Source organism: Bos indicus x Bos taurus, chromosome 19 (genome assembly GCF_003369695.1).
Source record: "Bos indicus x Bos taurus breed Angus x Brahman F1 hybrid chromosome 19, Bos_hybrid_MaternalHap_v2.0, whole genome shotgun sequence".
Lineage (NCBI taxonomy): Eukaryota > Metazoa > Chordata > Mammalia > Artiodactyla > Bovidae > Bos > Bos indicus x Bos taurus.
In genome coordinates, this window is record NC_040094.1 from 40,255,586 (window position 1) to 40,283,220 (window position 27,635).

Sequence of the window (27,635 nt, forward strand, 5' to 3'; positions counted from 1 at the left end):
CAGCTAGCGAGGATGAAGAGTAGGGGGTGGCCACAGCACCTCAGGGGGACACAAATGAGTTGCCAATAAGAAGATGGAACAGGAGCCAGAATGAAGGGGAGTAGGGATCCTAGGGACTGAGAAGGCAGCCCCTTGCCCAGGGAACCCTGGGAGAAGACACACCCACATTCCCTGCCCCACCAGTTCCAGTCTCCATCCTGGTCTTCTGGGCTCTTATTCCATTCTCACAGCCTTTGTAGAAAACACTCTTGAGAAAAGAGAAAGTGCAATAGCGCTTCTCTCCAGCCCTGAGCCGGGACAACAGAGCAGAGAAAAAGTGAGACATCCAGAAGGACTTCCTGACTACAAGGGAGATGGGAAGAGAACAAAATAGTAATTCAAACAGAGCTCCGCAAAGACAGGAAAGGGCTTCCCAAAGATGGGAAGCAGTGAGCACTGGTCCTTGGAGATGCTCCAGGGAGGACCTGATGACTCCTAGTCAGACATCAGACGGAGGGAACCTTGAGCTGGGGTGATCAGACCAGGATCTGAGGTTCCCAAAGGCTGTCCACATATGGGGGCAGAATCACTTGGGAGCTTTTAAAAACACTCTCTCCAGGGCTCACATTCACTGAATCTGAATCTCTGGAGGTTAGAGCCTGGGGTTCGAGGTTTTTGACAGGTTCCCAAGGTGATTCTGAGTGGAGAATCATGTCAGCATCCATGATGCTAACAGCTAACAAAGTAAGGCTCCCCATGAGCCAGGCATTGTATTTAGGACATGCAGTCTCTTGTCCCTTCACTTTACATCAACTCTATGACGTAGATACTGCTCCATTTTATGGAAGAGAAACCAAGGCTCAGGGAATTTATGTAACTTGCCCAGGTCACTCAGCTAGTTAGTAGCAGACTGGAATTCACCACCCGGCAGTTTGGCCCTCGGCCACATGCACTGAGCCACTATGCGCTACTGCTTCCTACAAAAAGCCTATAATGCCTGACCCCACGAATCTACACTTCTGTGGTTCTCTGATTCAAGAACTTCCCTTTGGGAGGATGCATGCAAACAAGATGTTTGGAGCAAGATGGCACTGGGAGAGTCTGGAATGTATACCTCCCACCCCTGTCATGATGCCCAGGATTTGAGGAACTGGGGACCCCAGGATGCAAGCAGCAGGCTAACGTAGTTCAGTTCTAACTCTGGTGCCAAAGAAGATGGGGAGGTCCCAGAGTGTGCTCCCCCAGGGGTCAGCAGGATGTCCTTGGAGGGCACAGATTTCCAGCTGTGCATGGTCCGAACTCTCCAGAGGAGGCAGGAGAGCACCATCCTTGAGCTCAGTCCTCCACTTGGGCAACAGGTTTGGGGGGGGCGGGTGCAGGGCTGTGAGTCTCTTGCCTGGCATGACCAGCTCTCTCCATAGTGGAAAGTAAGAAAGGGATGAGGGACCTATTGTAGTCACGGGGCCTCCTGTCTGGAGGGGCCTTCCTCCTCCAGGCTTGGAAAATGAAGTCTGAGTTCAGAAGACAAGGCCCTCAATAAGATCATGGGATCCAAGGCCCTCCCTCGGAGCCAGCTGTCTCTCCAAGCAGGGGGAAATACCTATCTCATTCCCAAATGCCCTTGTGTCTCAGGGTAAGCCTGAGCACCCCCCACCCAGATTCCCAGTAGGGGTGGCCCAAACTGCCACACTGGCTCCACAAGCCCCTGGCAGGCAAACCCAGGCTCTCTCAAAGCAGCAGCCCCAGCCTGCAGCCCCAAGGCCCACCACCCACACCAGACGGCCCCCTGCAGACGCACACCCCTGTGCAAAGCATGTGCAGGGAGGGGGGAGGGCAGGACAGCACATGCAGTTGTCACGGAAGCAGAAGCACCACCACTGACCTTGAAACTCCAGTAGTTTGGCTGCTGATGGAAATAAGAGAAGAGATGGTTATGTGGGGGCTGGGAGGGGAGAGTAGGGCCAGGGGTAGGTTAGAGATCCTTGGCACTCAGCATTCAGCCCTGGGCCCTCCACCCTCCCAGGAACAGGAAGGCAGCCATGCCTAGTACATCCCACTCTCTTTGGAGACCAGGGATGGCCCTGAGCAGGCTCCAGGCCTGCTAGTGGGGGAGGGGAGAACCAGTCCAGATGTTTCTAAGTCACGCAATCTAGTCACGGTAACAGTCCTCAGAGAGTTACAGGCAGGAAAAGATGCAGATGACCATGATATGAGAGCACGTGAGATGCTGGCAGAGATGAATCAGAGCTGCGGGATGAGAGAAATGGCATCTGGTTGTGCCAGCTGAGGGGAAACTTCCCGAAAGAGGTGGCATTGGAGCTGGGGCTTAAATGAGCAGCTGGAGGTTGGGAGGAAGGGCATGGGCAGAGGGCCTGGGGCAGGCATGTGCTGGGTGTGTTGAGGAGACAGTCCAGTTTGGTTGGGGCAGAGCCCGGGAAAGTAGCATATTAAGCTGCAAAGGGGCTGGGGCTAGAAGGGCACCCTTAAATGCTGAGCGAAAGAATTTAGACTTAACGAGGTGGACAAGCAGAAAGCATTTGAGTGAACCCAGGTGGGATGGGAAGTGGACCGCAGGAAGGTTGACGGGGCAGGGACTAGAAGAGGGAGGCAGGGAGCCAAGGCCAGGGCAAGGAGGCCTGTGTGACATGATGGACCCAGGTTTCAGGGAAAGTGGACAGATGCCCATCAACCCACAGCCCTGGGCAATGGATGGGAAGCCACGGGCAGCAAGGGATCGTCGGCGATGTCCTGTGGACGGACAGATGAGAGAGTAGGGCTCCTTGCTCCCCCAGAATGGGTGTGTTAGGTTTCTCCTCATTCACAATAACCTAGAGTCACCCTGCCTTCTCCGGAGACCAGAAGGCCCCTCCAGATGGCTAAGGACAAGGGAGGAGTGGCCCGGAGGCTGGGCTGGTTCTTGGCAAAGCTGAGGACACCCTGCTGACCGGTGCCAGCCTCAGCAGGGAGACAGAGGCAGCAGATGGCCTGGCCCTGGGGTGCCTGGCACCAGCAGATGAGATTCCCTAGGCCTCAGAGCCGCTGGCAGAGGAGAGGGACACCAAGGGTCCCTGATGGCAGAGGGCACCACGGTGGGGTGTCCTGTGGACCTGAATACTTTATGGCAGGGAGGAGCTGGAGAGGGATCCTGCTGGGAGGAGGCTTCTGACCTTTAGGGTGGGGATGATGCCACTAGGGCTGGGATGAAGAGGGTTACTCACCAGAACCATCCCATTTGGGCCACACCCCCACCCTTCCCCCCAGCATTGCCTCCAAGAGATGCAAAAAAATAATCACATGCCTGGCAGAGGAAGGGGACAACGAAGTCTGTGCCCTAGCCAATATCTAGAACCATCTATGGACACATGCCACCCATGGGTGTTGAGTGGAGGCGGGGGCGAAGGGCTGGAGTAACAGGCTCTAGCCACAGCTGCCTGTGGCCTGGGGAAGGGAAGGGGGAGCAGAGGGAGTGGACATGTGATCAAGACTGGGGCGGGGAGGCAGAGCCAGGCAGAGGGCAGGGGAAGGTTTATGATGAGAGTCATGTCTGCAGCCCCAGTGGTGATGGACGGCTCTGCAGAGAAGGCCACCGTCCCTCATCCAGCTGCACGTCCCCGGTGTGCAGACCACCCACGGAGCTGCGCACAGACTCTCAGACAACCTCCCATGAGGACATCACCACAAACACACCCAGAGCAACAGACACACCCACAAAGGGACACAAACACTTGGAGAAGGGCCGGCCACAGTCAGAAACAAACAGAAACTCAGAGACAGAGATACCCATAGGTGGACCAACCCCCTCCATACAAACATGCACCGCCTATTCCCACCCCCACCCCACACCAGACACTGACCTGCTCACACACATTTCTACAAGCAGAATCACAGAGGCACCCCCCCCAGCCCTAGCCCCTAGGAAGTCACAGAAACACACAGAGACATGGACGCCCACTCACACATATGCATACGCATACACAACGACTGCAGAGACACACAAAGCAACGTGCGCACACACACACACACACATACTATGCACACACACAAAGAGAGTCACATGCCTCCCTCCCCCAACTAGCTGGGTCATGGTGCCTCTGACCACCTCAGCCACTGTACCAGGCCTATGATGTCCCAGATATCATGTGTCAGGTAGGACAATCATGTGTCCTGATGCAAAAGAAGCAGAAAATGCCCCTCCCCCACCCAGCCCCAAAAGTCAACATACCAGGCTCAGTATGCAACTGGTGCCCACCTCACATCTCTGGGAGCAGAAGAGGGATGGGTCCTGGCTACAGCCATGCTAGCTGTGCCCCCAACATGGGCCTGCCTCAGGCTATGCTAGGCACATCCCTGGGGCACTCAGACCTGGAGAGATCACTAGCTGGGCCAGGGGAGAGGACTGGGTGGCACCAGTGCCACAGGACGGGCCAGCCAAGCCCCACTAGCGGGTAGAGGGAAGAGTTGCTGTCTTTGTGCTTGGTGAACTTGGAGTGAGGCTGGGACCAGAGTCCCGGGACTCGGGCGCTGGCTGGTAGGGCACGCAGAATGCTGCCCCTCTGTCACCTCTGGAGAGTGGGGAGGATGGCCCTCTCAGGTTGTGCCCACCAGGGTGAGACACAGTCTCCTGGCAACTCAGTGTCCTTGGAGAGGAAAACCGTGGTAGGGAGAGGGCCTTGGGGATGTCGTGCATCCCTGTCTGGCTCTTTCCAGGGTAGTAAACCCCTGGGACAGCCTTGGGTGACTGAGAGGAGCAGAGGCAGCTCCTTTGCAAAAGTAGGGCTCTCCTTGTCCAGTCACCAGCACCCTTTCCTCTTCACCCTCTTCCTGGCTGTCAGCTCCTCCTGCCCTGGCCCATAGGGTGCCTGGTATAAGAGGGCCTCTCAACAAATATTTGGCCACAAATCATTGCCAAGAACTCAGGACCAGCCATGGGCAGGGGGGTGGGGTGGTGTATCTCTGCGTACTCTTCCCTGGCACCACTCTCCATCTCCTGGCACTCTGCACTGCTCAGCCTTCTAGGTCTTTTCCCTGGGAATTGCCCAGCACCAGAAACCCCTGGAACGAGGACAGAGGGCAGGAAGGGCCCAGGAAGATCTGGCTCCCCAACCCAAGGGTAAAGCTGTCTCCCTCCCCCAGACTCAGAAAGGGGGTGTCTCACCTTTCCAGAGGACAGTGAGACTGTGGGAAAAAGGGCTGCATAGGAAAACCACTTGAGGGTCATGAGAAGGGCTCTATGAGGATAACATGGAAGTCAACCATCTACTCTGTAGGGACCAGGCTTTCAGTAATATGGGATGGGAGCTTCCTGGAGACCCAAGAAGCAGTGCCAAGGGGTCCTCAAACTCCCAGGTGAGAAGAGGAACCAACTTCTTTCCTGCGGGGGTGGGGGGGGGGAGAAGGTGGGGAGCTAAGGAGTTAACACCCTGCCTCCTCCACCCTAGGCACCCTTGGGGGGTAGTGGTTCTTCTCTCCCCCTGCAGCTGGTCCTTTCTCCCCATCTCTTGCCCTGGGAGGGCGGGGCCGTGTCCCCTGGGAGCCTCAGCCCTGCCAGCTGAGGTCTCTCCCCTCCCCTGGGCAGACGTCCCCTGTAGGCTAGGTGAGTACATGACCCCTCCCTGACCTCAAGCCCCGACGACGACGCAGCCTCCGGAGAGGGATGGGACCCTATGGGTCGCACCCTAGTTCCAGTCCCTTGGATCCTCCGTGCAGCGCACACACCCACCTCTCAACTCCAGTGAACTCGCGTCCGCGTAAACACTCGCCCCCCGACCCCGCCCCAGGCTGGGGCTCCTTAACGCCCCCCGAGGTCTCCAGCCTCTCACCGCGACGCACGTGCCCGACTCCCCTGTGAACCCGGCGGCCTCCTACCCCTTTCCGGTGCAAAGTGTGGGTGGGGGGCGGGGGAGGTGGTGCTGCGGGACCGGCGCTGAGCCGGAGGCGACGGAGCACCCCGAAAAGGTCATGACTTTCTGAGGCTGGGGGAGGCGGCGCCAGCCGCATTTCGGGGTAGGGGCCGGTCCCCTGCGGAAAGCGGTGAACGCGATGGCAGAAGGGAGGGGGCGTTTCTCAGGGATCGGGAACCTCAGCGGCCTGCATGCCCCCAGCCCCAGACCACCCCTCCGAACCGGGTGGGAGGGCTTCCGGTCTCCGCGCCCCCGCCCCGCGGAACCCGAGGCGGCGACCCCGGCCCCCGCAGCCGCTCCCCCTTACCTGCGGCCACAGGTGTATGCGCGGGGGCCCCCAGCCCCAGGTCGCGCGTCGGGCGAGGGGAGGGAGGGCGGTCCCCTACTCCCACCCACCCGGACTCTCCCCTCCCCCGGCCGCCTCCGCAGCCGCCACCGCCGGTGCCCTTTGCTGCAATGCGAGAGCCGCCGCCGCCGAGCCGGCCCGGGCCCCGGTCGCCCCGGTAACCGCGACTCCACCTGGCGCGGCACGGCGCGCCGCCGTGCACATCCTCTCTCCGGCCCCCTCCCCGGCGCGGCCCCGCCGGCGCAGCCCCGCCGAGGAACGGCGGAGGCTGGTGGCTGCGTCGCCGCGGTCACCCGATACGCCGGCCCGCCGCCCGGGACTCGGGTTGCAGCAGGAGAGAGGGAGGTTAGACAGCTTAGTGGAAGCGGGGGAGGGGCTGCGACTTGGAGTCCGGCCTTCGGTCCCCTTCCAGGGTCGTCTTCAGGCCTCCACCCCTAACGATCTGGCCTATGGTAGCGGGGAGGAGAGTGGCCCGTCTCCGGACCCGCCACCCTCTGAGCTTACAGCCTCTCCCCACCAGGGTCTCCGCGGTGCACCGTGACCCTTCTACTTCTCCAGTGATTCAATTCCCAGCCAAGCCTGGGGGACCTAGAGTGCCTAAATGTCCTCGGTGACGTCTGATCCTGCCCGACTGTGTGACTCTGGCATTTGCTGAACGTCTCTGGTCCTGCACTTCACAAAAAGGGGCCTCAGACACAGCCATTCGGAAAGAGAAGTTCGATAAGGACTAGGTATAAAGTGATGACAAGATCCCGTTCACAGCCACTATTCTCTGTACTTCAAAGCCCTGGGGTGAAGACCTCTTCAAGCTCTCCCCTTCCTTCCAACAGAGTAGATTCCAGATGCAGACAGGCCTGGGGCCCCATAACCTGGGACATCAAGTTCACCAAATCCAGCCTCACTTCCCTCCATCACTCCAACTCAAGACATTTCATCTGCTCCATTTGGGGCTCACACCTCATCCCCATCCCTGTCCCAGTCTGACCTCCATCGCACATGTGACCACTCTAGATGAGCCCATTCCACTTGCTGTGTAGCCTTGGGGGCAGACACATCTCTGGTCCCTAAGTTCAGTCAATACTGGGCCAAGAGCTGGGAAGGGCAATGAGCTGGGTGCCCTGTGAATGATGCCAAGCATGCCAATCTCATGCTAGACTTGAGTTACACACAGCTAAGAGTCCCTGCTCTGGAACCGTTTCCTAGGCTGTCACATTTTTCCTTCTCCTCATTCTCATTGAAAAATTCGACTTCCTGCCCTTCTCCAAGGGGAAGGAAGCAGGATGCACAAAGAAGAGAAACGGTTCCCTCTTAGATTCTCTGCCACAGTACCTCCTCTGCAACCCTCAAGTCAAGGCCTCCTCAGGGCTGCCCATGGCCTGTTGCAACTCTGACTGTCTGGTCCCTCCTCCCCTCTGGGGTTTCAGATGCCTGTTTTTCTCCCACAGAAATGTCCAGGGCTGAGCTGCAAGGCTGAGCCCTTAAGATACTGTCTCAGGGTGTCCCTGTCCATCTTCCCATCAGGGAAACTGAGGCTTGATGAAGAACCAGGCAATCAGTTCAGAACAAGTGGCTAGATGCCAAGGTTGTCTTCAAATTTTGAAATTAAGCATCGGACATAGCAAGAAGGGTGGGAGAGAGACATCATGAAGGACTTCCTGCTGATGAGACATCAGGGAAAGGCTGGGTCTACTCAGAGATGGAGGGCGGGTGGGGACAGCGAAATGAGATGGTCTGCAGTGGGGGTGGGAATTGGGCAAAAGAGATTCCTGAAAACCAGTGGGGGAGGGTAGAAGAGATATACTTCTGTTTAAAAGAGAGAAGAATTAAAAAAAAAATTTTTTTTTAACCTATTCCCCTTCAAAAAAATTCCTTCCCCAGAGCCAAGCTTTGGCACAGGTTCGGGGAGGTAATTGGAAAAGGAAATGGCAACCCACTCCAGTATTCTTGCCTGGAAAATTCCACGGACAGAGAAGCCTAGTGGGCTACAGTCCATGGGGTCGCAAAGAATCACACACAACTGAGCAACTAACACTTTCCCTTTTCCTTTGGGGAGGGAACGGTAGGAATTAGACTATCAAGGGAGAGTACAGGGCATTGGAGTCTTCTGAAAATGCGGGCTCCACATAAGAGAAAGGGGTGCAAAATTAAAATCCTGGATCTCCCCTTTCGAAAAAAATCTCCCCAAAGCCCAAGTCTGCCGTGGGTTTGGGGGGTGGGAGGAGGCGGGTGACTCACCTGGGCCGGCTGGCCAGCCCCGGAGGGGGCGGAGTCGCCATGGAGGTGGGAGCAGAGGGAGCTGAGGAGGCACACGGGGTCCACGGTCCAGCCGCCAACCTGTGTGTGCGAAGGGGGGGACACCCCATTAGGGGGAGCGGGCAGGAGCCGCTGGGGGAGTGTGATGGGGCGGGGAGGGGAGTTCCTGGGGCAGGTTTGGCACTGAGCTCACACTGCAGAGAGACCCTGTGACGCTGGCTAGTCCCTTACCAAGTCTACATCCCCTCCATCTGTTTCCGGGGCTTTCTCTCCAGTCAGGCTGGGGGCTCTCTGAGCCCAGGTCAAAGCCTTCCCCAGCAGATACTCCTGAAGTCCTCTTCATCAATTCTTCACTGCCTCTCTGGACATTCTGCAAGGGAGCTGCCCCTCACCTCTTCCCTCTTCCAGCTCTTCACTCCCTCCTGGCTGAAGCCAGATATGGGAAGGAAGGGCCTCACCCCAGTGTACCTCTGGCCCTGCAGCACGGCTTTCCTCCCTGCCATCTCAGGGAGGCTGCTTTCTTCTCCCACACCACACGGGAGGCTGGAAACCCATCCCTTCCTGGTTCCTCCAGGCCCTCCTCCCCCTCAGCATCCTCAAAGTCATCCACCTCTCACTCGGTCACCCCACAAACATGTACAGAGCCCCAGCTAGGCTTAGGCACTGAGCCCTAGATACAAGTGAAACATCTGTAGGTCCCACCCACTTGCGCGCACGGCAGGGAATGAAAGAGTGAAGGAACAAAGGCATGAATCTGCGGGCGGCTGTGCTTCGATTCATTTACTAAGTATTTACTGAGTGCCTGCCCTGTGCCAGTGACTGTGCCAGGCACATAGGAGGCCCTTAGACATGCCCACATCCTCTCTCCCAGGCCTGCTGCCCCTTGAGGCTGCCATCCAGCCTGTCTCCATGTTTTTTTCTGGCCAGACCTCCCCAGACAGGTCTGCAGCCCAGGATCCTGTTTCCTCACCACCTCCAACCCCTGACACTAGCCGTTACATCATCATAGCTCGAGAAAGGAGTTCTCTATACCCTATGGATCCAGAGATCCTGGCTGGTCCCAATGGCTGTTTCCAGACTTCAGAAGTGCCGGGGGCCCTACTGCTGGGCCTTCCTCCCCTTCCTCGGGGATATAGGACATTCCTGGTCCCTTCTCCCCATCCATCCTGGGCCCTCTCTTCTCAGACTCCATTCTGCCTTGGTGACTACACTTACCCCAGGTCCCACTTCCATTTCGGCCCACCTCAACCCCTTTTCTAGAGTCTTGAGTTGTATATTCAGTGCCTAACAGACGTCCCTGTGAAACACCTCTATGCCCCCTCTAACTCATCTCCCCTCTTCCAGTCCCTCATCCTCCCAAATGTTTCCCTCCCAACCATCTTATTTCCCTCTAAGCACCACCAACATCTCCCTGTCACCCAGGTTTTTCTGTCTTTGCCTTCTGGGTCCAGACAGCAAACAAGCGTTGCTCATCTTCCTTCCACCCCACCCCCACCCCATCCCTTTCCCTTCATCCTCCCTAATACACTCTCTTCCTCCTTTCCTGCCCTGCCTCCAGCCACTCCCCCTCCTATTCACCATCTAAAAACAACCATGGCCCTCCTAGTCTCCACCATCTGGCCCCCACACCTCCCACGGCTTCCCACCCTGAGCTTTCTGCATCAGCCTGTTGGACCTCTATGCCAGTCCCCAAAGCAACTCAGATCTATACTCACCTCCCATCTTCCGACCTCCTAAAACTGTTCTCTTCCCCCATGACCATTCAGACCCTTTCCATCCTTCTAAGCCTAGTTTAAGTACCTCTTCCTTCACGAAGCCTTCCCTGACCAGGGCTCTCCACCTGATCTCCCTTCCTCCAAACCCTCTTCTGACTGACTGTGCTCCCTATATTTAAGTTTCACCCCATCTAGATCACAAAGGGCCCTGCCCCCTCCTCCTAAGCCAGAGCAACAGAAGGAATCCGCTGCGAGGGACCCCTGAGGGGGAAGGCCTGATCTCCTTCATCTGCAACTTTCCCTTATCCCAGTTGTAACTCTGTTCCCGGGAGGGCTCTGGAGATGGAAAAAGATAACGGCTGGACAGAACTGGAGGTGATATGAGAGGCAGATAAAGTACCAGATATGCTCCAATGTATCCTTGTTCCCTGCAGTGAAGATGGAGGTGGGCACAGTCTTCCTCCTACCCAGCCACGCCCAGCAGTACTTGGAAAGGGGGACAGAGCTAGTCGGCTGTGGGAGCAGAGACTGACACCCCAAGGCCTGACTGAAAGGATGCTGGTGTGCTGATGGGAACAACTCCCCTCCCCTCCACTCCTTTTCCCAGCTGAGTCTCAACAACCAGCATGAAGCAGCTGTCAAGGCCCCACACTGATGTGGGACTGTAAGTAGAAGGCCAAGACAAGACAGGCCTTACTTGCAGACAAGAAGGCTTTACTCGGATGCAGAGATGCATCCAGAAACCAAGGATCTGGGAGAGCTTTACAAAGGAAGCATCGCACCTCATATAGAAGGAGGCAAGTCCTGGACCAGGGAAGCTGGAGTCCTGACTCCCCTCTAAGACTTACTGATGACAGGAGAGAAACAAGGCACAGAGTGGGGAGTCCTCTAGCTCAAACTCACACAGCAAGTCTTGGAGGAAGGAACAGGGTGAAGAATGGGGGAGGAGGGAAAGGCGCCAGGAATTCTGGGCTCTGTTGGGGCACAGCCCACCCAGCCTTCTGAAACTCCTCCCAAGGTCTGACCTTCCCTTAGGAGCCATATCACAGAGGTGCCCACCCCAAGGTACTGCAGCGCCAGATGGACCCTCAGGCTCAGAACAGTCAGTCCTGGAGGCTGTCCCCTCTTCCTCCCCACCACTCTCTTGACCTCCCAGACAGCCTTCCTCTGCTCAGCCCACCAGCCCCAGTTGGAGGCTGGGCTTTCTCTGCCCAGTCCCATGCTCCAAATTCCAAGACTGCAGGCAGAGGTCTGGGCCCTGAGCCCCCATCCCTTTCCTCCTCAGGCTCCCAAGAGCCAACCAGCAGATTTCGGCGTCCCTCCCTCTGCCCCAGAGGCGTCTCAGAATCAGGATGAGCCTGGCGGCAGGACCGCACAAGGCAGACCCCCTCCCCAGCCCGCGGCCGGCCCCACTCACCTGCTCCCGCATCCTGTCTTGCTGACCCCGAAGGGCTAGGGCATGCTGCGGGTACTTGCTCTTCAGGTGATCCATGAAGGCATCGCGCTTGCGGTCGGCATCGGCCTTCTGGAGCCCGCTGAGCGCCTCCAGGCTCTGGGCGGCGATCACCGTGTGCCGCCGCTCGGACGTGTGCACCAGCCCCACGTTGGAGAAGCGCCGGCCCCCGCTGCCCCCGCCGCCCCCGCCCCCCAGGGTCCGGTACTCCCGCGGGTACTCGGCATCGTCTGCAGACAGCATGGGGGGCTGCTCCGCTCTGGATCTGCGAGGGGGGAGAGGGGGTTCGGCGGGGTCACGGTGCGTGCTCGTCCTGGGACTGCCCATCCCCCACTGGGGTCACTGCGAGGAGGGGCTGACCTAAGGGGGGCGGCAAGAGGCACCTGGGGTGAAGCAGGGGCTGCCCGACAGGCACTAGGAACAGAAAAGGCAGAACGGGGGCTCCAAGAAGGCTGGAGGGCAAAGGCAGTGTCCAGCTTCCTGCTCTTCTGCAGGGTTTGGAGGATAATGATGCGGGTTAGGGGCTGGCCTTAGGAGCCAAGGAGGGGTTGGGAGCAGGGGTCCTGGGCACCTCTCCAGCCACACATCCCCTTCCTCCTTCCTTAAGCTGGGGTGAACAGGGGAGGGAAGCAGGGTTCCTTTCAGATGCTTCCTGCAAACTGTGGAAAGGAGCCTGTACTGTCTTTCTTTCAAGAGCATCCTCCTGGGAGTGGGGTGGAGGCCAACCTCCTCCCTCAGACTAGCATGTCTAGGACACACGTGTCTTTAGGCTGGGGGTTGGCTTGGAAAAGGGCCAGGACGAGGGAACAATGGGGCAGGGGGAGTGAGGGCAAAAATCACACTTCCAAGAAGATGCAGGTCCAGGGTCTGGGGCTGGGGACCCCCTTCCCCGCCCACCCCGAGACAGACAGACAGACAGACAGGAGAGGCTGGGCACAGAGAAGACAGTGAGAGATGGACCGGGGACAAACTCAAAGAAAGCAGACAGAACAGCTCAAGCTTTCCCCGCTGGGACCCTCCCCTCCCCGCCCTTCCTTCAGTCTCCCTCCCAACACACACAAGTCCAAGACCTATAAGGGACGCACAGGGGACAAAGGACAGTACAGAAGCGAAAGAAAGAGAAGGCCGGGGGTTGAGGTCTCCATGCAGAACTCTGAAGCCCGTCCCTACTTGCCCACCAGCCCTGAGTCCTCCCCTGGCCTCCGCAGGCCCAGTTCTGCGGTCTCGCACCCTCCAGCCTCCATGCTGACCTTCCCATAGCCCAGCAGGGACGGTGGTTCCAAGGTGTCACCCACACCAGGGATGGGAGGACCTGCTGGGGCTTACTTGAGCCATATTCCTGGTCATAACCCGCATTTGCCCTCCCTCGTTTCCAGAAATCACCCACTTAGCAGACAAATACGGTTTTCCCGGCATACCCCCAGCCCCCAGCCTCACAATCCACTAGTCTCAAAGGTGAAACCCTCAGGGTAGCCTCGGTCGGGAAGCATCAAGCACCATAGCAGACACAGGCAGCCCAACGCAGGGGCTAACTCACAGAAGCCGAAGCGGGCACAAGTGGGGGGCGCTGAGGATTCTGGGACCCGACCAGGTTCCCTCCAGTGCAACTTCTCTTGGCCCCCTCCCTCCACACATCCACTGTTCCTCAGGCCCCTCCTGTCCACCGCAGGAGGCAAGAGGACATTCAGCCATATTCCAGAGAAAGCCACTCCTCGCCCAACACACACATACACTCCTCCCTGGATGTGGCCGAGGCATGTACATCTCCGGTAGCCCCAGTCGACCCAGCACCTCCCACCAAAACCAAGGGAAGAATGGCCCCCATAGACCCAGAGCTCTGAAGTTTCCAAGGGTCTGACCGATCACTTATCATGGCCTTCACACCTCGCTGCACCGCTGTGGGGGTATTACCGTAATCCCATTTCAGAGATGGGACTATTGAGGTCAATGAAGGGCAGTGACATGCCCAAAGCTGCAGTAAGTGGTCGAGGCCAGATTTGGCTCCAATATTTATTAGAGTCACCTCACCCCTTCTCACCACGCCTTCCTGGCCAGACGACAACTGTTTGCTGATGGAACAATGATACCATTGACACTCCTTGTTTATCTGCTGTCTCCCTACCCTGGCGCTGGGTCTGGGGTCCCTCCCTCCCCCAGGACGTCTGTCCCTCGGTTGTGCTCCCCAAAGTGAGGTCCACTCAAGAGATGACTATGGGAGGAATGCTGTTTCAGAGCTTAATAGTTATACTGTTATTTTCAAGGATTAAAAAAGAAAAAACAAGAAAGCCCAACTCCTGATTTCATGGGTATCATTCCTTGGGATGGCAGTGAGCTAAGATTTCCTTTTAAGTGAATGCATTAAGTTCAAAGTGAGTTAACAAAGAACAAATTGAGTTTGCATTAATACAGTATGAAGGTTCCCTGGTAGTGAAGAAATTCCTGAAGCTGGCACCTGACTGAGGCTGGGAGCCCCAGGGCCATCTTGATGGGGACCCAGCCCTTGCTCTTGAGGAGCTAGTGGCAACCCAAGGTGGCCAGTGAATATGGCTGAAAAGAAGTGACCTGAAAATTATCCAGAAGAAGGATGGCCGGGATGGGAGGCTGCTCTGGGTGCTGGAAAAATAGCCCCAACTGGAGTCAGGGGGTTGCCTCCCATGACCCTTAAACTCTGTCTTCCACTCACCCTCACCATCAGCTGGAGGATCACTACCTCATGGGACACAACTGAGCTGGAAGAGACCCACCATGGTGGAGCACCCTGTATACTTTGTTATCTTCCTTTGCCCAGTGTGGGGTGGACTCTGCCCACAGCCTCATTGCTGGAAGCCCAGCTTTCAAGCCCAGCTTGAGCGTGCCTGAGCCAGAGGGCGCCCCCCACCCCCTGCCTGTGCCAGCCAGCCAGGCTCGCCGTGCCGCCTAGGGCTCTGGATACCTAGGTGCACTGGGAAAGGTCAGTTCTCATCTGCTCTCCTGCCCTTCCACGCCCCTGGACTCAGAAGAGCTCCTCATGCCCACCTGCACCCTCTGTGCCAGCTCCTGAGGAGCTGTGCCAGCATCCTTCCCTGGCTTCTATGCCAGTGTCCTTCCCTGGCTCCTGGGGGTAGGGCAGGCGGTATGCCAGCCTGAGAGAAGCAGGGAGGGTGGGGAGGTCCAGGGTCACCCAGGCTCTCCCAGGTCGATTAAAGGGGCCGAGCTGGGGCTGGCAAGGAGGGGTCCAGGCTGCCAGAGCAGGCAGCAGGGAGGCAGAGGCTCCAGACAGTGAACGTGTGCCCACAGCCCTATTGATGACTACAGCCCCGTAATCCTCACAGGAGTGGATGGCACTGGGGTAGGGAGGAGGCCGCTGAGCAGGCCCAGAGACAGTGGAGCAAGGACCAACTCCTCCCTGCCTCCTCCACCACAGGGCTCAGCCTCAAGTGCCCGAACACCGGCAGGTACACGCAGGGCCATGGGTGAGGCAGGACCTGGATTCTAGAGGGTGGCAGGGAGAGAGGAGGAAGTAGGAGAGACAATGGGCTGTCTCTGAGGGGAGGTGGGGCTTTGATTTGAAATCTTTAGGCTCTTTTGAAAACTAAGAACCTGCAAGATCCTTGGCTTTCTTTAACAAAGAAACTCAGGGAAAGAGCTGAGGTACCTGCTGACCCAGGAGTCCTAGCTCCCTGCTCTGCGCAGAGTTCTCTCCGCTCTGTGGGGCCCCAGTAGACTAAGACAACTGGCCTGGGATTCTTGGTTGGGGCACCATTCTGTTGCCTGGGGATAAAGAGGCCCTTGGGGGCACGGAGGGCTCAGGCAAGAATTTATCTGAGCCAGCCCCGGGCGCCCGAGGTCGAACACTGGGAGAACAAAAGCCCAGACCAGAGACCTCCTGGGTTTAGAGTCAGCTCTTCCTCTGAGGGGTCCCAGGTTAGCCATTCTTTTAGTTCTCCATTCTAAAAGCCTCTTCTCTCTCAGAGCCTGAGGGTACTGGTCTGTAAAATGGGGACAACATCTCTAAACCCCCCTCCTGGGCAGTGGGTGAGAAGCTGGCAAGACGATGAGGAGAAAGCACATTTTGAACTAAAGACATTCCTGGCATGTGGGCTGTGGGACAGCAGGGCAGCCTTCCCATTGCCCTGGGCCTGCTCCAGCCACCACCAAGGCCTCAAGTGGCCCTGACCCTCCCCAGACAGAGCAGCTCGGTGAAAAGCCAAGGAGATCAATTCCAATCTAGCAAGCAGTGGCTCTGGGTAGCAGCGGCCCTGAGCAGATCGATGCTTCTGTTCACCGGCAGAGGCTGCTGAAGGATCTATCTGGGCAAGGGTCTTGTGGGTGGGGGGATCTGTGGAGGCAGATGGGACAGGGAGGCCTGAAGGCGGTAAGCAGACTGGATTCTACTGGGGCAGAGTGGAGAGACAGGGGATGCAGGAGAAAAGTGGGTGACCCTGGATGGGGAAGCAGAGCTGGGGTACACTGCTGGAAGGGGCCTTGGGACAGACAGCCCCTGAAGCAGGGGGGTTGGGGGAGTCAGAGAGAGAAGTTGGAGGTCTTGCCATCTCTCCAAGGATCCTCAGTACGCAAGGCCAGCTATAATTTTTGAGTCAGAGATTCAAACTACAGGAGAGATGCCCAGGACTAGTGGAATCCAGCTCAGTATGAGGGGAAAGGGAAAGTGGAGAAGGGGGGTGCTGTCGCCTCCCTTAGCTCTGCCTTCCCTGCCTGGGCAATGGGGAAGTGAACCTGTCTGGAGGCTGGGATGACCAGGGAGCAGTGGGCGCCCCCCAGTGGCCAGCTGCGGATAAAGGCGCAGGTGCTTGGGAAGAGAGCGACATTGTTATTTGCTCCACCAATTCCAAATTCCACGTTTATTTATGAGCCCAATTTATTTTTATCCTCACTGCATTCTTTCACATGAGATCACTGTAACTCATGATGAGAATTAAGATCCCAAGGTTTCAGTGACACTGTCTCATAAGCCATCCAGCCCCTCCCCACCTTGCATCTTTACCCCAGATGTCACCATCGCTCTGTCCTCTGGCTGCCACTGGGCAACATTTACACATGACATCATCTTCAGAGGAAGAGAGTGTGGAGAAGGGGAGGGGGAGGGAGAGGGAAGAAGAAAGAGGAAGGGGAGGAAATAGAGGGAAGAACAAAGCCAGGAGCTACAGAAAAGAGAAGGGTCTCACTGGGGCCCCTGCTGGGAGGACCAGAGTTTAGGTCTCTGGGTCCTTCTCCCCAGAGATTGGGAGGGCTGGACAAGTCCCCTCCCGTGGGGACCTGAGGTCTCACAAGCGTGACCCCAACTGTGGCCTGGGCACCAGCTCAGGGAGTCCAGAGGGCCTGGGACTAGATCCCAGTGAGGTCGCCAGGCAGGGCAAGCAGTGGGGAAGGGGGTGGGGGTGGTGCATGGAGATTGCCAGAAAGGTGGAAGGCCTGGCTCAGACCCCAAAGTGCCCCGTCCGCGTACACACACACACTTGAATACGTGCAGCACAAGTCCCACCATCTTCAGCCAAAGCAAGAGGAGCCCAAGTCACCCAGGAGGAGCCCTGAGGCAACTGCCACCATCGATTGTGCCTGACAATTCCATCCTGCTGAGTGGCTGGCTGCGCAGTCAGGAAGCGCACTGTGCTGGGAGGTCAGAGGCCAGAGGACAAAGGACAAAGGTCAAGCTTGGCAGAGGCTTCAAGAACCTGGGTGAGGTGAAGGGATCATCCCTTCCCACCCCTTCCTTGGTGAAGAAGCTGACCCCTCAGTCTCCAGGCGCCCCTGGCTCTGGCCCCCTGTGTGCCCACGACCCTCAGTCAGCTGTCTGTCTGTGGGTCCTTGGAGCAGAAGCCCATCTGTGTCTGTTTTCTAAAACCATCTTTTCCGCCCCATACCACAGCAACCAAAGTCATTTTCCGGGCAATTGCCTTTCTGTAAACATTCCTATGTAATATCCCCCCAAATTGCTAATGCCCAGCACCCTGTTGAGTCTCCCCGTCACTCCAACCAGAGCCTCGGAGGTGGGGGCGGGTGGAGGGAGGAACAGGCATCAGGGGGAGAGGATTAAGGACAGGGCTTCACGTGCAGCTCCTGGCATGAACCCTCACACCTGCCCCCGCCGTGTTCCCCCATTCCCCACCAACCCAGCCCCACTCCCCTGAAGGTCAGGCCTCCTCAGGAGACTCTGCCTGGGCCAGGAGGGATGACAAAGAAAAGGGAGGGGATCCCATGGCAGAGAGGCCTGGGAGGAAAGGGAGAGGGCTTAAGAGCATGCGGGCGATGGTCAGACAATAAAGGTGACTCCCTGGGACCCGGGAGCACGGGGGCAAGGCCAGGCAAGCTGTCATCGCTGGGCCCCCAGGGAAGGCGGTTCCCTTGTTCCTGAGGTGTTGGGAAGGAAGACACAGAAGTGGGAAGAGGCCAGGTGGAGACCAGCCCCACGATGGACCAATTCCCCAAGGCAGGGCAGTGCTGGGGGACGGGTGCAAGGCGAGAGGGTATCCGAGGCAGGATGGTCCTTGGCTGGAGACACAGATGCCCCCTCCCCACCCCCCAGCACTGACCTACAGAGCCACCGTGGAGAAGGGCCTAGGTTGGGTCGATTCTCTGGGCAGTACAGCAGGGAAACCAAGGACAGGGGAGGCTGAGTGAGTTAACTATGTGGACTCCCTTCCCCGGGCTGGGGGGAGAGGAGGAAGAGGACTGTGAACCCCCTGGACTATTTTAACCCCTTGCTCAGGGAACCCTGCTCTCCCGCTCCCCAGCCCCGAGGGAAGCTGGGCATCTAGAGTCTAGGGGGTAGCGGGGTGGGACCATAGAGTCTGCCCGGGAGGGAGCCAGGAGGCAGGGGCGGGTGTAGGGCACCGTCAGTCACAGCTTCATGCAGGCAGAAAAACACGAACCAATTTGCACAGATTTAAAACCCACCGAAGGCCACTTAGTTGGTAAACGAGTCGGAATCTAATTAAAGGACCTGTCAGGCCTGGGGAAGGGAAAGCTCACCTGCCTGGGTCTTGGCTGCTCCCAGCAGGGCTTCTGGAACTTTCCCCAGGGAGAGGGCATCTGAGAGAGAGAGGGTGTCGGACTCCCTGGGGGTGGGGTGGGCACTGCCCCAGCCAGAGGCTCCCTGAGCCAACTCTTCCCTCCCACCCTTCCACAGGCTGACTCTGTCCTGTGACCCTGTCCATTTGCTCAGACCAGGAGCGCCGCAGGGCAGGGCTTCTTCCCTCCAACTGGGCACATCGCAGGGCAGGGCCCATGCCTCCTCCCTCAGACTGAGAGCCTTTGTGTCCCCCTCTTAGACTGGGGACACCCCAGAGCAGGGCCCCTGTCTCCCCCATCAGACTAGGGGCTCGCCTAGGACAGAGCTTTGTCTCCCCTTAGACTGGCCAAGACCTGGGCCTCCTCTTTGGGGGCACTAGATAGGGCCCCCATTTACCTCTTTGGATTAGAAGCTCCCTCAGGGCAAGGCCCTCGTCTCCCCCTTAGACTGGGGCCTCCTTGAAGGCAGAGGCACCCCCTCCCCTACCCAGACTGGGTGGTCTTACAGGACAGAATTAGGTGGGGTGAAGAGACTCACAGGCCACCTTAGGAGTAGGGGGTGCCTGGGGACAGTCAAAGATGCCAGGCTTGGCCTCAGTGCCATCTCTGCCAGTGCCCTGGCTCTGCGTGGCTGTGGAGTCCTTGTCCCCTTCGACCTGCTGCCCTCTCTCCATGACTCCCCACAACTGTAGGACAGCCCTCTCCCTGGCGAGGTGACGGCTCTTCTCTCTTAGCAAAGCAGAGTGATGTCTCCAGACTGTTCAGCTAAGCCCTGCCTGCGCCTGCCTTCACTCCAGCCAAATGCCTCTCACAGGGAAGGAAACCGAGGCACCAAGAATGAACCTGAGTCACACAGGAGCTGGAAGCAGAGCAGGAATGGAACCTGAGCATCCTGGCCCCCAGGGACAAGGACTTTCCCACCCCTCTCTGCCACTTCCCAGAAAGCAATGGCCAGGGGATCCCTTCTCCAGGCCCCAGACCCCAGGAGGGCAAGACTAACAAGCTCCTTAGGAGAAATCAGCAGCAAGGAGGAAAACGCCATGGCACCCCAGGCCCCAGAGAGAGAAAGGCCATGGGGCACAGTCCAGCCACCCCTCAGGTGCCCATCCCGGCCCAGCAGCTGCTCACTGCACAGAAACCAGGGTCCCCATGTGGCACCTGAATCATACTCCTCAGACAAGACCCCCTCCTGGCGAAAGAGCTGACAAGCCAGCCTCCTGCTCAGAATTTCACATATGCAACCCTCCCCCACTGCAGGTGAAGCTATGGCATGACCAAAAATCCCTCGACTTGGAGGAGAAAGAGCTCTGTTCAAACCAGCTCTGCCACTGTCTGGCTGTGTAACCTTCAGAATGTTAGCAGCCTCTTGGAGCCTCAGTCATTTCATTTGTTTTTGTTTTTTTAAAAAACTGTTAACACTCAGACGGGTGTGCAGGTTGTACACTGCACAAAGGCATCGGCCAGGGTGCGGGCGGGGGACAGGCCCTTCCTGATCTGCCCGATCCCGTGATTTCCTTTCACTCCACAGTCATTATCACAACCAGGATGGTAGGGGGTTGCATTTTTAGCTGATGAAGATCTGGCTAATTGGTTTCCCCAGGAAGGGCGGGGGCGGGGATGCAGAGGGGAGCACGTCACCCCTAGTCTGAAGCCCTCGCTGGAGAAGCTGGGAACAGCCCTGGTGTGTGCCCACACAGCCCGCGCTAACAAGCTAACTCCTGCCTGGCGTCTCCACCACCATCACGCGCCCAGGGAAGGTGTCCTGTCAGCCCCACATCTCCTTGGAGAGGCAGCGGAGAGGAACACAGGCAGGGAGGAAGGGAGGGAGGTGGGGGGAGGCGGGAAAGCAGACGCCTGTGCTCCAGCTCTGCCACTGCTCTGGGGAGGCTGCCAGAGCACCCTCCATCCCCTGCAGGGGAACTCGAACCTCGGGGTGCTAAGGCCTGGGCAGCGGGTGTGGGTGAGGGGACCTTTACCACAGCCCTGAAGCTGCCTCGGGCTGAAAGCAAGCCCAGAGGGAGGCATCCTGTTCCCAGGAAGAGGGACCCCAATCTGTTGGAGGCAAGGGAGTGGAAGCCCCACCATACACCCCAGCTCCCCAGAGGGAAGTGTCATCAACACCCAGGCTTCCTCGAGGGTCTCACAAATGTTGGACAGGAGCCCCAGCCCGGCTGGATCCTTCTACATCCTCCTCTGAGACATCGCCATTTGTGGGGTCAGGTTCTCTCGGGGAGCTGTTCCCAGCCCCACACCCCAGCATCCAGACAGCTCCCTCAGCCACCAGGACAACGGGGTCCTGGTGTCTGCAGTCTCCAACCACAGGTCACGCTTCCACTTGTCAATGCCTGTGCCCCGTGGTGCAGGCCGACATGCCCAGCACAGGCTCACAGACACGTGCCCAGTCACCAGGGGCTCCCCTGCACCCACCACAGGCATCCACACACAGAAGGGCACGCCTGGGCCCAGCCAGTTCTGGGTCACCACAGAGCCGCCACCCTGACCCACCACTGTGCCATCTTGGATGCCATGCAGGCAGACAGGGCACGGTGCCCGCACACACATCGTGTACATTTACCATCCCCTGACAGATTCACTGCACGTGGGAGCTCCCTCGGGTGTTAGTCTGAGGCATCTCCAGTTCGGACTGAGAGACACTGGGAACCCCATTTGCCATCCTGAATCCAGCTACCCTTTCCCAGAGACGCGATTTCCATGGCCCTTCTCTTGCATTGCCAAGTTCAGGGTCTCTGAAAGCGTTTACATTTCGTCTTGACATAAAAGCCACTCCACTCTCACCAGTGTTTACCCAGCCAGGCAATGCCAAGGACCGAGAGGCCGCTTCCAGACCTGGCACGCCCAGCCCTGTCTCCCTCTACAGGTTCTCAGCCTCCTGCAAGGAGCTGGCGGGCCTTGGACCCACTTCCACCTGCTGCCGGAGCGCGAAGGACAGGACTGCGAGTTTCAGCCCTCACCTCACAAGGTAGTTACTCTGCTGCCCTGAAGGCCCACTGAGAACAAACAGCAAGTGTGCATCCCATCAGGTTCCCTCCCCAGGGACGCTGAGGTTAGTACCGGAAAGACTCTGGAGGATGGAAGAGGCGGAGCCTGAGAAGGCAGGAGGAGACTCAGGGTTTCCTGCCTGCCTGCTGGGTCCTCACTGACCTGGAGGCCTGCTCAGATTCCAGGGGCATCTTTCAGTTCTCCCTGGTGTCTAGACTGAACTGTCCACCAGAGCAGCATCTGGGAAGGTGGCGCATGAGCTGGAAGGCAGGGAAGAAATGCACGGTCTCGCCTTCCATCTGCAAAAGACTCGAAAACTCCAACCTCCCATCTCAGTTAAATCCACCCATCCGTGTGGAGTGACGAGATGTGAACTCAGCACCAGGCTTGCTGGGTGCTCTGGGGGAAACGGACCAACCGTGAAAGACAGCACTCCTGATACCCAGCCTCCCACCGGCATACACTCAGGGCGGTCCCCAAGGGGCTCTGATAGCCACTCTTCATTCAGTGCTCAGACACACCTTGTGAGGTTGCTCTCCCCGATTTTACAGACGAGAAAGCAGAGACTCAGGAAGGGGTGACTTGCCCACGGTCAGAGCTGGTAAATGGAGAAGCCCTGGTCTCGACAGTGGGGTTCTCAGCCGGGATCCCCCTTCCCTCCTCGATGCCCTGCTGATTCATCCCTGAGTCTTTGTCTCAGCCCCTGGGCCAGAACTCCTTATATCCCCTCAGTCTGTCTAGCTTCCTAAGAAGGAGGACTCGAACAGCACCCTCCCTAGTGAAGCACAGAGACCCTCAACACCATCCTTTCTGGGGAGACCACACAGCAGAAGAGCATGAACCCTTCCCCAGGACAGGGCTGAAAGAGGATGAGGGGCAGGGAGCAGGACAGCCCCAGGGCCCCTGAAGCCCAGGATGGGAAGGAGGTTCCACTTTTCCACAGCCCTCCCCCATACCTCAATTTGGTGCAGACACACCCCCCCAGCCCCTGCCACAGGCTGTGCCAACACCAAACTGCAAGTCCTCCATATTTCAGGAATGCAATCCAGCCGGGACTTGGATACCTCCAGAAACAGAGACCTCATTATGTCTAAGGCACCAGATACCTTGTGGGACCCCTCCTTCCTTAAAGTGAGCCAGAGTCTGTGCCCACGGCCTTCAGAGGGACCGGGGGTGGGTCATGACTTCTCCCTTGGGGCCAGAATGAAGGCTCCTGAACCCAAATCTTCTCCCTCAGCCCGACACCTCAAGTCCCTCCGTCTGTGGGCTGGCTTCAGCCCTGGGCTACCTGCACTGCCGTCTGCTGGGTCAGCCTCATGTTGTCACTACTCCTGTTATCTGGTGGCCTTCAGAACGGCTCCAATTGTCCAGACGAGGTCTGAGCAGCCCAGGTGACCCCACTGTGTCTGCACTCACCAGCCCTCCTCCTGCCCCCAGCCTGTGTGCCAGGAGAATCAATGCCAGGGCAGACACAGCCCTGCTCTGGGACCAAGAGGACCTTCCTTATCCCCTGCTCCTAACTTTCAGGCCTCCCCTGACCTCGAGCCTCAGGGCCAACTTGACTCTTCCTGCCGGGGATGAATGATTCCTGGCAAAGTGAGTACAACCTGCTGGCTCCATCGAAGCACTTCCCTCTGCCTTCTGATGCCTGGCCTCATCAATGTGGTTCCAGGAGTCTGCTCAGGGTCTTAGCCTCTTCCTAGCAACTATGGCCCTGTCAGCCCAGCCAGGCATATCCCAGCTCCAAACACCAAAGCCTTTGCCCAGGAGTTTGAGTGGGCAGCCTGCTCTGCCCATAATTCTCTGGTTAGTGGCCTGAGGCCCTTGATACCCTATCCAGCAGCCAGGCATTACAGGGGTGTGTCCAACCACTCTAAGGACTGGAAAACCACAGCCCACACGATAACATCTGAATCATGTTAACCACACAGTGCTTCCTTCTTGTTAACCTACTTCCTCCTCCCCAGACTCTGCCCTACTGCCAGAGGGCCCTGGATTGGAAGGAGAGGCTCCCTCACCCCCCGCTGCTTCCCAGCACTCTGCCCCGTATCTGCATGCCATGCTCGCACGGTGGCTAATTCTGGCATCTCATCAGACAGTAATTATGGGGGAATCAGCAGTACTGTCATCTCTGCAGCTCGGCACCTGTCACCACGCCACCATCCCCAGGCTGCTGGGCTGGGACCGGAAGCTGAGGGAGGAAGGGTTTACTGGGGTGAGGGGTATCTGCTCCCTCCTCGCCTCTGCAGCCCTCACTTCCTTCAACCCTACCTCCCCAGAGGTGTGCAGCGCATGTCAACCAGGTGGCCACTAGCCACTCCAGAGCTCCCTGTTAGCCAGGTTAGGTATGGAATGCACGTGCTCTGGGTCACACACAGGTGTGTCGAGGAAGGACACAGCACGCCAAGGTTCAAATCAAAAAATGCCCCTTCCCTTAAGTGTAACATTGAACAAGTTATTTTACTTCACTGGAGATCAGTTTCTCTAACGGGGAAAACAATGCCCACCTTGAGCAGAGGGGAAGAAATAAACATACAGAGTATCTAGCACAGTGGCTGATGCACAGGTGATCATGTATTCACTCAACAAACAATGCGTACACACCTACTGTGCGCTGGGCAACATGAAGATGCCAAGGTAAGTGAATCGCAGTTTAGCAAAGACCATACTGGGTCTAGGCATGGGTCCTGGCCACCCTGGGGTGTAGGCATTTTGTTTGGCTGGTAGTGTTTTGTTTTGTTTCTTTGATTTTTAATGCCTTTAAGGAACATAAGCACGCTTCTCTATGGTCCTCATCCACGGCTTCACTCATTTCCAGCCCCTGAAAGAACTGGGTTTGCTGCCCCAGGAGCGAATGTGAACTCAGAGGGCCGACACCAAACTGCAAGTCCTCCCTATTGCAGGAACGCCACCCAGCCGGGACTTGGATACCTCCAGAAACAGAAAGCTCATTACATTTAAGGCACCAAACATCTTGTAGTGCTCAGAGGGGCAAGCCTGGAGGTGGTCACGGAGGGACACTTCAGGGAGGAGCAGAGGTGGGAGGTGACAAAGGCAGGGCCTTCCTGGAAGAGGAGGCGCAGGAGCAGAGGGTCACAGAGGGAAAGGCGAGGCCCACTGGGAGCTGATGGAAACAGAGGCATCTCAAGGGGTCCTTCCTAGTGCTGGATTTCCGCCTGGCTGCAGCGCCTCCCGCTCCTCCAGACCGTTTCCCAGGTGGGTCCTGCTGGTGGAGCTATGACGTACGACCGCGGCCCCTCGCCTCACAAGCAGCATCTGCCGCCCCAGCCTCATCACTGGGTCTCTTCCCTGGCCCCACGCAGCCCACCCTCACCAGAGTGGAAAAGGACTCTGGCTAGAACCGAAAGGAGGTATGCACATGAGAATTCTCTAACCTCCAATCCACTTCTGACCCCTGACTTCAGGGTCAGGAAGCCCCCCTGCCCCGAGACTCCCCCAGGGGTGGACCCAGGAATGCGGTAGGGGGAGGGAAGCGGATTCCAGTGGCTTGAATCACAGGGAACCGTGCTTGCAGGGGTGCAGAGAGTGAAGCAAAGGCACAGCCCTCTACATGCAGCATGAGGGACAGAGGCTAGACTTCAGGAAGACTTCAGGTGGAAGGTACAACGGCAGGAGGGGGAGTAGGCTGCAGTTACCACGGTGGATCATCTGTGTGACCTTGGGCATGTTACTTAAGCTCTCTGGTCTGTCACCACCTTTGTGAAATAGAGATTACAGCATGGAGCTCATGTGACAGCTATGAGGGTGAAATGAAGGGACACAGGTACAGGGCTTGATCCAGCATATGGCTCATACAGTTTTGAGCAAAATTCAGTAAATATTAGTCATTTGTATTTTTATTATTACCAGGAACACTTTCCCCCCCAAACTCAGTAATGACTAAACGAACCCCCCATACCTTTCCAGCCCTGCACTCCCTTGCTCTCGCTGAATCACGGAGGGAATGTGGATGTACCTTCTAACTAGAGTAGGCAGAGGAGCTGACCCCACAGGGCCCACTTCCAGGGAGGCCTCTGGCCCCAGATGACGCCTGCCCCACCACAAACAATCTAATAACCCTTCACAGCACATTTTAAACCCCCCTCCCCACATGTTATTCCACTCTGGGTGGTACAGCCGGACAGGGGTTGCTCTGGTTCTTTACAGATGTAGAAAGTAAGTCTTGAGAGGGACTGAGCTCCCTGTCTCTGGGAGTATTCTGGAAGAGTGTAAGTGAAAGAGGAAGACATTCACTCTTTCCTCCTTTCCTAGTTCCTGACACTCAGCCTTGGCCCACCTGTTTGTGTCGAGAAGTGGGGCAGGGTGGGTGGTGGCTTTTGTGACCAGGACAGGGGCCGAGGGGAAAGGCAGCAATTTCAAGTCACTTCTGCCTTCTCCTGGCAGCAGCCACTGATAGGGGAGGGAGGGGAGCAGCATCGTTGCTCTTTTAGGAAAACGGTAATTTTAATTAAGAGGCAGACAAACGAGGCTCTGCAGATTGTCTCCGAGCAAAGTTATTAAAAAGCCATCAAGGCGGCGGCAGCCACAGTGGCAAGGAGGGCTGCCTGCCCCATCTGCCTGCCCGGACTGGGGCCGAAGCATCCTTCAGAGAGTGGAGAAGGGCTGGGGGACACGGAGCCTGCAAACAGCCAAGACAGGGACTCTGCAACCCCTCTTCAAGGTGAGACAGGGGCAGCACTCAGACAGTACCCGGCTGGAGCTGCCCCACCCCAGGGAGGGGCTGGGGGAGGTGCAGAAAGGGAACCACAATGGGGCAGCCCCTGCTACGGGCCAGGCTCTGGTCCGGCTGCTGCTTTTCCTATACTCTTCTCAACAAGCCTGCCATTTTATAGGCAAAGACAATGAGGCTCAGAGAGGGAAAGTGGCTTGTCCAAGGCCAGCAGCTCAGACATGGCTTAAGTGAGCATTTGAACCCAGATCAGGCTGACTCTCAAGTCCAGTGCCCTAGGCTGCTGGTCCCGGGCACAGAAGTGGAGGTGGGCTCCCAGAGGCCCTCTAAAGTGGCCTCTGCTCTGGCCCAACAATGCTGCTCACAGTCCCCAGGTTGCATGGATTGGGATGTCCAGTCACTGCCTGCTTGGCAGGAACACGCTATGAGAGGAGTGCCATTGGGATGCTCAACAGAGACATGCAGTGAGGAGCAGCCACCAGCAGGGGGAGCAGGGGCGGATGGGCATCGGTGGACAGTGGGCCACTGCCCTTTGGAGTCAGCTGGCCAGGCCACAGCCTCAGGCCCCACAGCCAGTGAACTCTGCCAACCCCTTAACCCGTATCCCCACACCACTTAAGCAACAGAAGAACCTTCGCTGTCTTGTCACTGTTGGCCTCTGAGCCTAGCCCAGTGCCTGGCACAGAGAAGGGGTTCAATAAGTCCGTATTGACTGAAGGAATGGATGGATAAATGAATAAACGATTAAATAAATGAAATGAAATCACAGATTTACAAGTACCTATAAACGCAACAAAGCTGTACTGAGGTCGACATGGTCCCATCTTCTCTGATCCCCCTCCACTGGCTGATGCTGGAACATGGGCTCTCCCCCATAAAAAAGGCCCCTTGCTCCTGACCCCTCCCCCCAGGTCTCCAGTTCCCTTGACAGAGGGTTCCTCCTCCTCCCCCTTCCCAGCCCCCACTACACAGAGCTTTGCAGCCAGCACACACATATACATGCACACGTGTTTGCTCGCACATACTAACTCACATGCACACACGTGCACACACGGACACATTCTCTGCCAGGCAAGGTGCCCTCCCCAGAGTCAAGTCTCTGCTGCCCTCTCCCCAAGCAAAGGCCTGGGCCCACCAGGGATAGCCCCCTCCCCCATTTTGCCAGGGAGCGGTGGGAGGCAGGATGGTAGGGAGAGGCCCCCCTCCTGGCTTACCAACCTGGAGACTTTAAACAGAGGGAGCAGAGTCCTGGAGCCTTCCCTCCCGCTGCACGCTGGAGCCCTGGGCGAGG

At 57.5% G+C, this 27,635-nt stretch overlaps 1 protein-coding gene across 1 annotated transcript in view; it reads right to left on the reverse strand.

Annotated features, from left to right (window-relative positions):
• SRCIN1 (SRC kinase signaling inhibitor 1) overlaps nucleotides 1-27,635 on the reverse strand; it is a 72,048-nt gene that overhangs the window by 35,024 nt on the left and 9,389 nt on the right. The window contains exons 2-5 of the mRNA XM_027516654.1: nucleotides 27,563-27,625; nucleotides 11,611-11,911; nucleotides 8,461-8,559; nucleotides 1,862-1,885 (exon numbers count right to left, since the gene is read on the reverse strand). Coding sequence (XP_027372455.1) covers nucleotides 1,862-1,885; nucleotides 8,461-8,559; nucleotides 11,611-11,889 — 402 coding nt within the window. The 5' untranslated portion in view covers nucleotides 11,890-11,911; nucleotides 27,563-27,625. The remainder of the gene's footprint in view (nucleotides 1-1,861; nucleotides 1,886-8,460; nucleotides 8,560-11,610; nucleotides 11,912-27,562; nucleotides 27,626-27,635) is intronic.